Consider the following 14,784-nt stretch of genomic DNA (forward strand, 5'->3'; position numbering starts at 1 on the left):
CGAACCTGGGCAAACATTGTGTCCCCCGTCTCCTGTTACCATCAATCCTAGACGCACAGTTCGGGACCCCCTACCCGAGACCCGTCGGTTTTGACACCGACAACTGCAGCGGAGACTGTTAAGTTGAACTTCCACCTAGAACTCTATGCTACACTAGTAAGCAACTTGAACAATGGACTAGGCCTTGAACTGCAAATTTTCTGTGAATCTAGCTTCACACAAAGCCTTGACCGATACTAGGCTACCGTGAGACTTCCTCGCGGGTGGAGCTTATGCATCATACTCCGAAGCCTTTCATGAGTTTACTAGAGAGCACCCTACTCTCATAGATTGCGACGTCTAACAATCAGACTCATATAGGCGTGTTCTTCAAAAGATGCTCTGCAGGACAACACCTCTACTTAAATAAGCCACTTAGAACACATTAAGATATACATCAACCTGCCATGCAGATTAGGAGAGTACTATTGTTGGAAATATGCCCTAGAGGCAATAATAAAGTGGTTATTATTATATTTCCTTATTCATGATAAAGGTTTATTATTCATGCTAGAATTGTATTGACCGGAAACTTAAATACATGTGTGGATACATAAACAAATATTGTGTCCCTAGTATGACTCTACTAGACTAGCTCATTGATCAAAAGATGGTTAAGGTTTCCTAACCATAGACATGTGTTGTCACTTGATAACGAGATCAAATCAATAGGAGAATGCTGTGATGGACAAGACCCATCTGTTAGCTTAGCATATGATCATCCAGTTTATTGCTACTACTTTCTTAATGTCAAATACATATTCCTTCGACCATGAGATAATGCAACTCCCGGATACCGGAGGAATACCTTATGTGCTATCAAAGGTCACAATGTAAATTAGTGATCATAAAGATGCTCTACATGTATCTCTGAAGGTGTCTGTTGAGTTGGCATGGATTGAGATTGGGATTTGTCACTCCATGTGACGGAGAGGTATGGCTGGGCCCTCTCCGTAGTACAACATCACAAGAAGCTTGCAAGCAAAGTGACTAAGGAGGTAGTTACGAGATGATGTATTACGAAATGAGTAAATAGACTTGCCGGTAATGAGATTGAACTAGGTATGGAGATACCGACGATCGAATCTCGGGCAAGTAACATACCGACAAACAAATGGAACTACATATGTTGTCATAAAGGTTCAACCGATAAAGATCTTCGTAGAATATGTAGGAACCAATATGGGCATCCAGGTCCCGCTATTGGTTATTAACCGAAGAAGCGTCTCGGTCATGTCAACATCATTCTCGAACCCGTAGGATCTGCACGCTTAACGTTCATTGACGATATAGTATTATATGAGTTATGTGAACGTTCGTTGACGATATAGTATTATATGAGTTATGTGAATTGGTGATTGAATGTTGTTCGGGGTCCCGAATGAGATCACGGACATGAAGAGGAGCTCCGGAATGGTCCATAGGTAAAGATTGATATATAGGACGATACTATTTGGTCTCCGGAAAGGTTTCGAAATGCACCGAGCATTTATCAGATCACTAGAAGGGGTTTCGGGTGGCTACGGGGAGTTATTGGGCTTAACGGGCCAAAAGAGGGGAGCACACCAGCCCACAAGGGGCTGGCGTGCCCCACCTCATAGGCGCCGGCCCTAGGGAAGGAAGGGGAGGCGGCTAGCCCCCTCTTACCTTCTCTTCCATGTGAGAAAAAAGAAAGGAGGGGGGCGCCTCCCCTCCTGCCTTCTCCCCTGCGCCATAGGAAGGAAGGGGGGCTCACCTAGGCAGGAGCCCAGGGCAGCCGTCGGCCCCCTTGGGGGTGCCCCTAGGGCTGCCTCCTCCTTCCCCACCTATATATATGAGTAGAGGGAGAGGGGCAACACACACCATGATCCCCAATCCGTGTGCGACGCTCCCTCTCCCTCTAGTTCTAGTTCCTCCTCCATCCATGTCCGTTGTAGTTCATCACCACCGTCATCACACCGTCGTGCTGCCAGAACTCATCTACTACTTTGCCTCTCTTGCTGTATCGAGAAGGCGAGGACGTCATCGAGCTAAACGTGTGCTGAACACGGAGGTGTCGTACGTTCGGTACTTGATCTGGACGGATTGTGAAGTTGTACAACTACATCAATCGCGTCGATAAACGCTTCCGCTAAGCGATCTACAAGGGTATGTAGATGCTCTCCCCCCTCTCTTAGCTATGCATCTCCATGGACAGATCTTGCGCGTGCGTATATTTTTTTTGTTTTCCATGCAACGTTTCCGAACAATTGCATCTTCATGGAGTGGTATTGTTAATAGTAAGTATACTCTCCTCTTAGTTGTCCAACAACTTTCTTCCACATCTAATTCATGGGATCTCCAATCACATAGACTAGGTTACCACTGTGAACAACTCATATTGTGGGTCTCATACCCATCTCCTTCGATGCATTATCTATCACATTACGTGATAGACCATTAGTAAAAGGATCTGCCAGATTTTTAGATGTTTGGATATAATCCAATGTAATAACTCCGGAATTTTCTCATTTTTCTTGATAGACTTTAACCTTCTCTGGACATGTCTCGATCCGCGCCAACCCAACAAACACCTTCAGAGATACCTGTAGAGCACCTTTATGATCGTCCAATTACGAAGTAATGTTTTGATACAAGCTAAGTATTCCTCCGATGTCAAGGAATTGCATGATCTCATGGTCTAAGGAACATATACTTGACATGAAGAAAGTTGTAGCAAATAACTAAGCAATACGATCTGTTGCTCAGCTTATGGTTGGGTCTGTCCATCACGTCATTCTCCTAATGATGTGATCCCATTATCAAATGACAACTCATGTCTATGGTTAGGAAACCTTAACCATCTTTGATCAACGAGCTAGTCTAGTAGATGCCTACTAGGGACACATGGTGTGGTTTATGTATTCACACATGTATCTAAGTTTCGGTCAATACACTACTAGCATGAATAATAAACATTTATCATGAACAAGGAAATATGATAATAACCAATTTATTATTGTCTCTAGGGCATATTTCCAACAGAAAGCACCCGCCTCGGACGTCTTTCCCGCACGCTTCTTCCAAAGGAACTGGGGCGTACCGAAAGAGGAGGTCACAAATGTGGTAATATTTTTTGAAGACGGATCATCCCTGATGGGGTAAACGAGACAGTTATTGTGTTGATTCCAAAAGGAAAGAGCCCATAGAGCATTAAGGACTACCGATAGATCAACCTTTGCAACGTGATTTATAAAGTGATTTCTTAGATCCTAGTTAACTGACTCAAACCTTTCCTAGATGATCTTATTTCGAAAACCCAAAGCACCTTCTTTCCTAGATGGCTCATCACAAATAATGTCGTCATCGCATTTAAGTGCTTCCACAAAATTCTTTGTGAGATGAAATGGACCAATTGGGTCATGAAGCATGTCACATCGGTGAGCTTCTTTATGAGATGTAATGGTGAACTTTTGAATTCTTTCCATCCTTTGAGAGGTTTGCGTCAAGGTGAACCACTAAGCTCGTACTCTTTCTCCTAATGGTTGATGTTGTGTGTACTTTGCTGCGCAAGGAGGTGGCTAAGGGGGGAGGTTTGCGTCAAGGTGACCCACTAAGCTCGTACCTCTTTCTCCTAATGGTTGATGTTGTGTGTACTTTGTTGTGTAAGGAGGTGGCTAAGGGGGGTCTAACACTGATAAGGTTCCAAGGGTGAGCCCAGGTATCTCAATTTTTTTATTTGCAGATGATAGACTCCTATTCTTTAATCAGAGCTACCTACCAGGGGGGTCTAACACCGATAAGGTTTCAAGGGTGAGCCAGGTGACCTGACCGCGACTCTTCCCATCGCTGGACCTCCACCAGAGCTACCTACCCACGCCGGCTGCCCGGCCGACTCTGCTCCGGCTGCCGCGGCCGTCTCCATCAGCTCCTACCCGGACGCCGCTCCGAGCGCCTTCCCTCCAAACGCGTCGTATTAGCTCCTCCTCTTATAACCGAGGCCTACAGCTGTCGTCGTGCCGTACCTTGGCGGCATCACCGCCGACGCCTCAACCCTCCTTCCCCCCATCCTCCCATCCACACGGTGCACCACGGCCTCTCAGGCGTGTTGCCGCCTTCGCCGCCCCCATTATTCCTCGTCGGGGCATCGCGTTCCCGCTGCCCCCACCCCGCCGGCAGTGTTTACCCATTTCGTCTTGAGGCACGACATTGTTTTTCATCCAGCGATTGGTTAAATCCAACTGAAGCGATTGTTTTTCGTCTTGAGGTATATCCTTTCCTTCAGGCTCTCTCTTGTTGTTGGGTTCGGACCGTGTCATGCCGGCCCGCAATTAAAAAGGTCGTGTCGTGTCCGACCGTAAGGCCTGACTTTTGGGTCGGCCTTGTTCCATAGCGGGCCAAAGGCTAGCCCAGCCCTTTTGATTGCGTGTCGTGCAGGGCCGAAATTCCATGCCCGCGGGCTGGCTCGCGTGGCACGACCCATATGGTCAGGTCAAGCCAAGATCGATGGAGTCGCACCTCACCAGACCTGACCGCGACTCTTCCCATCGCTGGACCTCCACCAGAGCTACCCACCCCCGCCGGCCGCCCCGCCGACTCTACTCCGGCTGCCGCGGCCGTCGCCACCACGCTCCTACCCGGACGACGCTCCGAGCGCCTCCCCTCCAAACGCGTAACCGAGGCCTACAGCTGCCGCCGTGCCGTACCTTGGCGGCGTCACCGCCGACGCCTCAACCCCCCTTCCCCCCATCCACCCATCCACCCATCCACACGGTGCACCACGGCCTCTCAGGCGCGTTGCCGCCTTCGCCGCCCCCGTTATTCCTCGTCGGGGCATCGCGTTCCCGCTGCCCCCACCCCGTCGGCAGTGTTTACCCCCCATTTCGTCTTGAGGTACGACATTGTTTTTCATCCAGCGATTAGTTAAATCCAGCGACATTGTTTAGCGGTGGATGCAGCCGAGCAAGTAGGTGGTAACAAGTTTGGGATATGTCTTTCTTGCATCTGCTGCCCCCAATGTTTCTTCCTCTGTAAAATGAGATGCTGTATTGGGTTCATTGCGCTTGAGACTATCAAACATACCATTATCTTTTCTTCTCACAATTGAACCTGAAAGGTGAATTTTCTCGATTTGCAATTCAATTGTTGTGTGCATCGCTGTTTGCTTAAAATTAACAAATGGCCCAATTTGCAATTGGGGGCAGCTTGTTCAACTTGCTCGGGTCGATTCACGAGCAGCATTTTCCAGTGTGACAAATGACAGTTTCCTGAATGCATTTGTATGAACAATTGAATTTTTTAGGACATAGTTTATACACTCTAGGTAAAATTATGATCCCGTTATTGCTGCTTTTACTTGTAGTGCTAATGATTATTGTTTATGACATTTGATATTTTGATTGCCAGATACTAGTTTTGATATGGTGTTGTAATGACAAATTTGTTCCCCATCGGTGATTCACAGGGTACAACATGCCATTTTAGATGATTTATGGCGCCAATCACCGCACTTAGCCTTTTCTTATTCTGCAGATCAGCAGATGGCTAGTAGCTCCAATGGCCATTGTCCAGCTAATGGTGCAAAAGTTCTTCCTGGAAGGGGGAAGAAGAATCAGGAGGTACTGATGGTTTGAACATCCCTGTAATGATTTGTTTCTACTGTAGATTACATTTTTAAAAAATGCATTGTTTGTTGGTATTGATATGATAGAATAATAATTTGCATGATGATATTGATACTGGACTACTCTTGCATTGATCGTTCACATAATGGTATGTGGTACTTAGATGGTTCCTCTTGGGTAATACTCCCTCCGTTCCCAAATATAAGTCTTTCTAGAGATTCCAACAAGTGACTACATACGGAGCAAAATGAGTGAATCTACACTTTAAAATATGTCTACATACATCCGTATGTTGTAGTCCATTTGAATGTCTAAAAAGACTTATATTTAGGAACGGAGGGAGTATCCTGCATGGCTGCATGGTATTGATTGATGTGTTAAGAGATAAAATTGCTGGTTTGGTCGAAGTTTTGGAACATATTATGTCTTACTTAGAGTCAGTCGCAATTTTCCATGATGATTATGTTTTCTTGAGATATGATGAGAATGTATTTTAAGCATTTCACGTGGTCGCATAATGATAAAATGTATTGTTCAAACTTGAAACATGTTCAGAGTAAAGTTTTTTTTATCATCACTTTGCTCTGTCCTATCCAAGTCAAATAGCAATGCAATTTTTTTAATGAAAATATTCTAATTTTGAATAGAGATACCACTTCACTGAGTTGGTAGTTTTGCTAATGCAGAAATTACAGCTTGACAAAGATGCAGCTTCTAGGGCCTGTCAGAAGGACAGGCAATACATTGAGAAATTGGAAACTGAGCTGAGCAACTGCTATCAGGAAATTGGTATGCTCTAGGAATTATTCCATTTCTTGTTCCTCTGGCTATTGCAAACCTTATTACTTATGCTGTCTTTGCTGATCGCAAGTGCAGACTATTTGCAGGATCAGTTAAATATCAGGAATGTTGAAGCAAACATCATGGGAGAGCATATTCACGGCCTTGAACTGAAGCTAACTGAACTTGAGAAATTTCCTGAGAGAGTGAGAGTTATGGACAATGATCTGATGCGGTCTGATTCTCAGTGCTGGCTTCTGATGGAAGAAGTCCAATGTAAAGAAGAGGAGCTGCAAAAGGCAACCTTACAAATAGAGAAGCTTGAAAGCGTAACTTTAGATATGCAATGTGAAATTGAGAGTTTAAAACTTGATTTGACTACGCTTGAGCAAAGACTGTTTGATGCTGAGAGCTTTAGCCAGCATACTGCTGAGTACAAAGTTAGAATAGAGAAGCAACTGGAAGAACATGAGCTCCAGCTGCAAGAGGCATGGAAGACTATTGGTCATCTTGAGGTTGAGAATAAACAACTGAAAAAAGAGTACTTGCCTGGAAGAGCTCCTAAACAATCCTCTTCTACAGGCGTGGAGCAACTTGATACAACAGTGGAGCATGATGGTCATGCAGACTATGAAAGAGGTCATGAAATTCTTGAAAAGATGGGGAAGCAAAATGAAGAACCTGAACTTATAATTGAGCAGCTCAAGGTCAGAGTTTGTGTACTATCGTACTTCAGCATTTTGGTATAAGTTCGTTCGAATACGTTCCATCTGTAGTTTTATACTTCCAAGCAAGTTCAGGAACAAATTATTTTGAACATATCGCTATGGAATTTAGTTACTTACACTGCTAGTTGGGTAACTTCAAGGATCTGTCTGTTTTGTTGATTCTGATTTCAGTATAACTTGCCCATTTCTGGTGAGATTCAAGTGTTGCTCTCCTTGTTAGGTAGAACTTCGAGAACAAAAACTGAAAGCAAAGGAGGATGCAGAAGATCTCACTCAAGAAATGGCTGAATTGAGGTACCAGATAACTGGCATGCTTGAGGAAGAATACAAGCGTCGATCTTGCATTGAGCAAGCGGCTATTCAACAAATTCAGCAGCTGGAGGCTCAGGTAGTGAAATATGCTCTTTTTTTTGGTTCCGAATTGTAACTGCACCAGTAAAAATATAGTTTCACATATAGCTCAAGCTGTTGCTCCATAAGACCATTATTTGAATTTTAAATCTCATCGCATGATTACAAATGAAATAGACACAATCTCTTAGTCTTGTCATATTGACAACCCCTCTACACCCTGATTTAATTTTGTTTTCTGATATTCAAAACCAGGTCTCTAAAGAGCAAAGAAAATTGGGCGGAGCACTAAGACGACTGCAGGAATCGCATGAGCTAGCTGACACACAAGCTACGGAGATTAAGAAACTGAAGGATGCTTTAGGGGTATGTGCATGTAGGTTATAGCATCCCAGGAAAAATGAACTAACCTTTGCAGCAGTCTTCTGCTTGATACTAGTTGTTTCATGGTACTGATACACTGTATGCATATGCCTCCATTGTAGAGATTGAACTCTGCAATGAACCTCGGGAGGGTTTGCAAATCTTGCTCTTGCGGGTTCTGTCCAATGCTGGTAGAGATGTCTAATTGTTCGATTGAAGGGTCGCTTGACCTCAGATCTTCCGATGCCAGCAACAATGTCGAAGCACCGGAGAACCAAGCGCTAGTAGAGTGGCATCCTGATGAAGCTTCAGATGGTGCCACAGTAAATAATGTAGGATGCTAGATGCAGATGCACTCATGTGTGCAGTTGCTGTATATAATTCTTTGTGCCACTGTTGTTTGTAGATGCATTTGTAACCTTAGTGAGCTGTTTTATTTACAGATTACCACTTGGAGTTAAGCTCCAACGGCAGCGCGAATGTAACTTGTAAAAACTTCATATTTATCGTGTCAGATTCAGCCTCAGGACTCACAAGGATGTTACATGTATTAGCATACACAGATTGAGTTATTTCTCTGCAATAGGATCAGAAACATATTCCAGGATTAGAAAAGAAATGGTGAACATCATAGTTTTTTTTTTTAGGTGAAATAGCGTAGCTTAGATGTTTTTCTTTTCTTTTCGGGTAGATGGTTAGGTTCCTTCTACAACAACAACAACAACAACAAAGCCTTTAGTCCCAAACAAGTTGGGGTAGGCTAGAGGTGAAACCCATAAGATCTCGCAACCAACTCATGGCTCTGGCACATGGATAGCAAGCTTTCACGCACCCCTGTCCATAGCTAACTCTTTGGTGATACTCCAATCCTTCAGGTCTCTCTTAACGGACTCCTCCCATGTCAAATTCGGTCTACCCCGCCCTCTCTTGATATTCTCCGCACGCTTTAGCCGTCCGCTATGCACTGGAGCTTCTGGAGGCTTGCGCTGAATATGCCCAAACCATCTCAGACGATGTTGGACAAGCTTCTCCTCAATTGGTGCTACCCCAACTCTATCTCGTATATCATCATTTCGGATTTGATCCTTCCTCGTGTGGCCACACATCCATCTCAACATACGCATCTCCGCCACACCTAACTGTTGAGCATGTCGCCTTTTAGTCGGCCAACACTCCGCGCCATACAACATTGCGGGTCGAACCGCCGTCCTGTAGAACTTGCCTTTTAGCTTTTGTGGCACTCTCTTGTCACAGAGAATGCCAGAAGCTTGGCGCCACTTCATCCATCCGGCTTTGATTCGATGGTTCACATCTTCATCAATACCCCCATCCTCCTGCAACATTGACCCCAAATACCGAAAGGTATCCTTCCGAGGTACCACCTGGCCATCAAGGCTAACCTCCTCCTCCTCACACCTAGTAGTACTGAAACCGCACATCATGTACTCGGTTTTAGTTCTACTAAGCCTAAACCCTTTCGATTCCAAGGTTTGTCTCCATAACTCTAACTTCCTATTTACCCCCGTCCGACTATCGTCAACTAGCACCACATCATCCGCAAAGAGCATACACCATGGGATATCTCCTTGTATATCCCTTGTGACCTCATCCATCACCAATGCAAAAAGATAAGGGCTCAAAGCTGACCCCTGATGCAGTCCTATCTTAATCGGGAAGTCATCGGTGTCGACATCACTTGTTCGAACACTTGTCACAACATTATCGTACATGTCCTTGATGAGGGTAATGTACTTTGCTGGGACTTTGTGTTTCTCCAAGGCCCACCACATGACATTCCGCGGTATCTTATCATAGGCCTTCTCCAAGTCAATGAACACCATATGCAAATCCTTCTTTTGCTCCCTATAACTCTCCATAAGTTGTCGTACCAAGAAAATGGCTTCCATGGTCGACCTCCCAGGCATGAAACCAAACTGATTTTTGGTCACGCTTGTCATTCTTCTTAAGCGGTGCATGAAACCAAACTGATTTTTGGTCACGCTTGTCATTCTTCTTAAGCGGTGCTCAATGACTCTCTCCCATAGCTTCATTGTATGGCTCATCAGCTTAATTCCACGATAATTAGTACAACTCTGAACATCCCCCTTGTTCTTGAAGATTGGTACTATTAATTCCACGGTTAGGTTCCTTCTATGTTGAAATAAGCCCATTCAAGTCTTAGACTTGCACGGGTGCATGCATATTTCTAGAATTATTATTTTGGCCTTATCAACGACGTTTGATGCTCATATGGGCATGAACGATTTGTAGGAGTGATCGTACAACGCAGGATTTTTTTTGGACATCACTGTACCATGTTACCTTAACAAGCAAGTAATAATGATCTAAAAATAGCTTAACAAGCAAGTATGCCATACATTTGTTGTATAAAAAGAAGCTTAACAAGCAAGTTTGCCCTAAACTTGTAGACATTCCTTTTTTTTTTTTGCGAGGAAAACTTGTAGACATTCCAATAGTAATAATTTGGTTTCAGTTATCCCACAAAAAAAAACAATTTAGTTTCAGTTATTACAGGACGAAGTCAAGTCATAGCCAGAACATGATGCCAGGCAATCCGAGATTATAAAAATGCGATTTGCGAGGCAAGAACGATGTCATCTGCGACTGTCCTGGAAGAAAAGGACATCCTCCTTTGCCTCCAACTCCAGTTCTGCCGCCCAGCCCAGGAAGAAGCAGGCGGCCGGCAACCTCTCCGCACCCTCGTCGCGCGCCTCCTCTCTCCTCTCCTCTCAGGTTCGATCCATTCCTTCCTCCCACCTCTCTCGACTCATCGGAGATCCTCCGCCCCAGGATGCGGCTTTCGCCTACCTCAGTTCGTTCCTCTTGCCGGTCTTCTTCCGGCGACGGCAACTCGCGCCGGTGGTTTCTCGACCCCGGTTTTTTCAGGCGGAACGAGGCGACATGAGATCCCAGACTGTGATTCGTGTCGTTCTTGTGGGCGTCGACGAGTAACGACTGATCTTGGGTTTTGGTGTCTGAAGACATGGTCATTCTTTAGAATTTTCGCAGGGATGTTGTGCGATCGCCGTGCAACGTTTTGATTAAGCATTTACCCTTTTCTTCGAATGTCATAGATAGGTTTTGGACCACATCCACTATCTTTACTGAGATTAAATTGAAGCTTCTGAATTTCCTAAAAATGAGAATATTGACATGGTTTCATCGATTTGAATTGACAGCACTTTTTGCTAGTATCTTTTCAGGTATATAGCACATCAAACCACATCCACTATCTTTACTGAGATTAAATTGAAGCTTCTGAATTTCCTAAAAATGAGAATATTCACATGGTTTCATCGATTTGAATTGACAGCACTTTTTGCTAGTATCTTTTCAGGTATATAGCACATCAAACCACATCCACTATCTTTACTGAGATTAAATTGAAGCTTCTGAATTTCCTAAAAATGAGAATATTCACATGGTTTCATCGATTTGAATTGACAGCACTTTTTGCTAGTATCTTTTCAGGTATATAGCACATCAAACCACATCCACTATCTTTACTGAGATTAAATTGAAGCTTCTGAATTTCCTAAAAATGAGAATATTCACATGGTTTCATCGATTTGAATTGACAGCACTTTTTGCTAGTATCTTTTCAGGTATATAGCACATCAAACCACATCCACTATCTTTACTGAGATTAAATTGAAGCTTCTGAATTTCCTAAAAATGAGAATATTCACATGGTTTCATCGATTTGAATTGACAGCACTTTTTGCTAGTATCTTTTCAGGTATATAGCACATCAAACCACATCCACTATCTTTACTGAGATTAAATTGAAGCTTCTGAATTTCCTAAAAATGAGAATATTCACATGGTTTCATCGATTTGAATTGACAGCACTTTTTGCTAGTATCTCATAGGTTTCATTCAGCGATGTTTCTTAGTTTGAGGCATTCAGCTTTCTACTGCCCTCCTCACTTATGAATTTTTAGACGTGGAGTTCACTACTTTTATCTCCAGTAAATACAGTCTTGAATTCCTTTCCCCAGTCTTCTTTACATTCTAACTAATCAAGTTGTGGCTACAAACAGGAAAGATGCCCGTGTCAAGCGTCGCAAAACCTTTGTCTTCTAAACCAAATCCATTCGATTCAGACTCAGACTCTGAATTTACCTCGAGGCCTGCAAGAGCATCATCTTCCAACTCAGTTGATCCTGGTGCCAATGGCCGATACAAGAATGGGTTCCGCGATTCAGGCGGATTCGACAACCAATCCGTGCAAGAACTGGAGGGCTACGTTGCACACAAGGCCGAGGAGGTCACTCAGAAAGTGAGCGTCTGCCTTCGGCTCGCTGAAAACATCAAGGAGGATGCTACCAACACTATGATCGCCCTGCACAAGCAGGGTCAACAGATGAATAGGACCCATGAAACCGCTGCGAACATTGATCAGGACCTTAGCAGGGTAAGCTCGAAGCCGGTAGTTTCTTTTGTAGTACTTATTACTTGTGTTTGAGCTGTTGTTTTTTTTTCCTTCTCAGAGTGAGACACTTCTAGGAAGCCTTGGAGGGTTCTTCTCAAAAACCTGGAAGCCCAAGAAAACCAGGCAAATAAGGGGACCGGCAGTTATCTCTAGAGGTTAGCACTTTCATTTGGCTCAAACAAGGTCGACTTTGAGTGTTCTCTTTATGCTGACATTGTTACTTATTGAAATAGATGATTCCTTCAAAAGAAGGGCTAACCACCTAGAGCAGAGAGAAAAATTAGGATTGTCTTCAAGCCCCAGAGAGAAGTCGAGTTCTCAGACGTATTCGGATCCTACCAACGCCATGGAGAAGGTTCAGGTTTGTATTGGTGCTGGGATCCATGCAGCATAAATTGGACCTAATGACTAATCACAAACCATTTTATTTGGCAGGTGGAGAAAGATAAGCAAGACAATGCCCTTTCTGATCTTAGCGATGTCCTGGGACAGCTCAAGGGCATGGCTCTAGATATGGGCTCAGAAATCGATAGGTACGTGCTTCGTCGACTTCAGTTCACCATGTCTTATTTCATTGGCCAACAGGGTGAGGATTCTTCCTGAAAAACATCGTACCCAAGTTTAAAAGTATCCTCACCCTGTTGTCAAGCACTATATTCCTTCGATGAAATGGCCATGGAATTGTACAGTCCTTTCCCGGTTTGTTTATCAGTGGGTTTGGAACAATGTTTTGCATTCAACACGTCTCACTGCCTTTTAAGCACTTACAGGAAAAGAAATGGAGATTGCTCACCAAGTTGTGCTTTATACAGAACAGTAAATAATGAGTGCTCTTGATTGATTGGTGTTTGTTCATCTTAACAAACTCCAAGAAGTCTGACAATAAATTAATGAAACATCACATGTATATTTGTCTTATTTTACGAAATTAAACAGCGTCATGATTTTAAGCTAAATGGAAATATTATTGTGTTTATGCTTGTGTTCACAAGTAACATTATGCATGTATGGCCAAGTAAGATTTTTGCGCTTAAAACATAGAGTAAGGATTCCTTTACAGTTGTTTTTTTCTTGGTCACTAAAAGGTACTCCCTCCGTCCCAAAATTCTTGTCTTAGATTTGTCTAAATACGGATGTATCAAGTCATGTTTTAGTATTAGATACACCCGTATCTAGACAAATCTAGGACAAGAATTTTGGGACGGAGGGAGTAATTAGGAACACAAGATTAAGGTGAAATATTTTCTTTCTTTCTTTGTCCTTAAAGACCCTTTTTTTGCGGGGGATTGTCCTTAAAGACCCTAAGGCCTGGTACAATGGTAGGTGCTTAGAAGAGGTGCTTAGAGAAATAAATCAGGCTTTCCTTAAGCACCAGTGCCTATTTGTACAGGGTAGACGCTTAACTAAGCATCTCTCATGTAAAAATAAGCACTGGTGCTTCAGAAAAATCCGGTTTATCTTTCTAAGCACCTCCCTAAGCACCTACCATCGTACAAGGCCTAACGGCATGTTTTGTGAAACCATGTGTGGTGCACGTTTTCGACCTTGTGTGAAGACCCTATCTGCACTAGTGTTATGTTATAGAACTGAAACAATATTTTCAGATTGTAATGTACAATAAAACATTCCATCATGACCTTTTCTTCTGTTCTGTGCTTGTGCATCCTGCTGAATGGTGTTGCAGGCAAAACAAAGCCATGGACGGTCTACAAGATGATGTGGAGGAACTCAACTCCAGGGTGAAAGGAGCCAACCAGCGTGCACGCCGTTTGCTTGAGAAATAATATTGCCTCGAAAATGTATGATTGCAGTCTTGGTATATAAGGTTGCAGAATCAAAACATTGCTGCTGCTGCTGCCTTGCTAAGCATACCCTTGTAACTCCTCTTGGGAAGGAAAAGTATCCTTGCAAGTTGCAACATTGCTCCCAAAATACATATGAGGTGCACATATATAATCATCTATTTTCAGTAGCTTGTGATCAACCAAATTGCTCAGAGATTTTGAAAGCAACATAAACTATCTGTATTTGTACAAAGATTAGTATTAATTACTCCCTCTGATCCAAAATAAATGTCATGGTTTTAGTACAACTTATTTTGGATCGGAGGGAGTAGTTTTTTGTCTTTTAAAATTCAACATCGAAAAACCCTCGGTTTTCCATAGTTGACACATGCCGCTCATAAATTGTGATCCACATATAATGTTTAAAAAATGATCATTCAACTATTGACGAGTTTAAGCTTGGTTCCTAAACTCCAAAATCTAACAACTTAACTCTTAACTTTCAGTACCACAATACTTTGGTTTTCCACCCGGGTCAAACCAGTATAACTTGTGACGTGGAGGTGATTTGGAACAAAGGATGTAACATGGTATATTAGTATATGATCATTTGGAGTCTGGTGTGGAAGCAAACTTGCAAGAAAGTAAAGTGAGTAAGGCACAGATACTGCAATCACAAGGAGTCTATTGTTGGCACATAG

The 14,784-nt window shown here is 43.2% G+C and overlaps 2 protein-coding genes across 5 annotated transcripts; both read left to right on the top strand.

Annotated features, from left to right (window-relative positions):
- Positions 1–4,496: 4,496 nt before the first annotated feature.
- LOC125536366 (uncharacterized) lies at positions 4,497–8,382 on the top strand. Of its 3 annotated transcripts, none has more exons than XM_087543492.1 (7): positions 4,497–4,890; positions 5,462–5,615; positions 6,308–6,410; positions 6,498–7,108; positions 7,350–7,517; positions 7,736–7,846; positions 7,966–8,382. In XM_087543492.1, the coding sequence occupies exons 2-7, from the start codon at positions 5,538–5,540 to the stop codon at positions 8,185–8,187; spliced, it is 1,293 nt and encodes a 430-aa protein (XP_087399618.1). In that variant the 5' UTR covers positions 4,497–4,890; positions 5,462–5,537; the 3' UTR covers positions 8,188–8,382. The 3 variants fall into 3 exon arrangements, with proteins under 3 accessions (XP_087399618.1, XP_048555522.1, XP_048555523.1); XM_048699565.2 differs by having other exon boundaries at positions 4,607–4,890; positions 5,530–5,615; XM_048699566.2 differs by having other exon boundaries at positions 4,607–4,890; positions 5,530–5,615; positions 7,736–7,856; positions 7,966–8,122.
- Positions 8,383–10,420: 2,038 nt separating this feature from the next.
- LOC125541276 (SNAP25 homologous protein SNAP33) lies at positions 10,421–14,320 on the top strand. Of its 2 annotated transcripts, none has more exons than XM_048704730.2 (6): positions 10,421–10,597; positions 11,908–12,281; positions 12,358–12,454; positions 12,533–12,660; positions 12,735–12,832; positions 13,984–14,320. In XM_048704730.2, exons 1-6 carry the CDS (start codon positions 10,456–10,458, stop codon positions 14,081–14,083), a joined length of 939 nt encoding a protein of 312 aa, XP_048560687.2. In that variant the 5' UTR covers positions 10,421–10,455; the 3' UTR covers positions 14,084–14,320. The 2 variants fall into 2 exon arrangements, with proteins under 2 accessions (XP_048560687.2, XP_087399619.1); XM_087543493.1 differs by having other exon boundaries at positions 10,480–10,566.
- Positions 14,321–14,784: the final 464 nt, after the last annotated feature.

The sequence above is a fragment of the Triticum urartu genome, chromosome 2A, assembly GCF_056163025.1.
Source record: "Triticum urartu cultivar PI428250 chromosome 2A, HENAU_Tu73, whole genome shotgun sequence".
Lineage (NCBI taxonomy): Eukaryota > Viridiplantae > Streptophyta > Magnoliopsida > Poales > Poaceae > Triticum > Triticum urartu.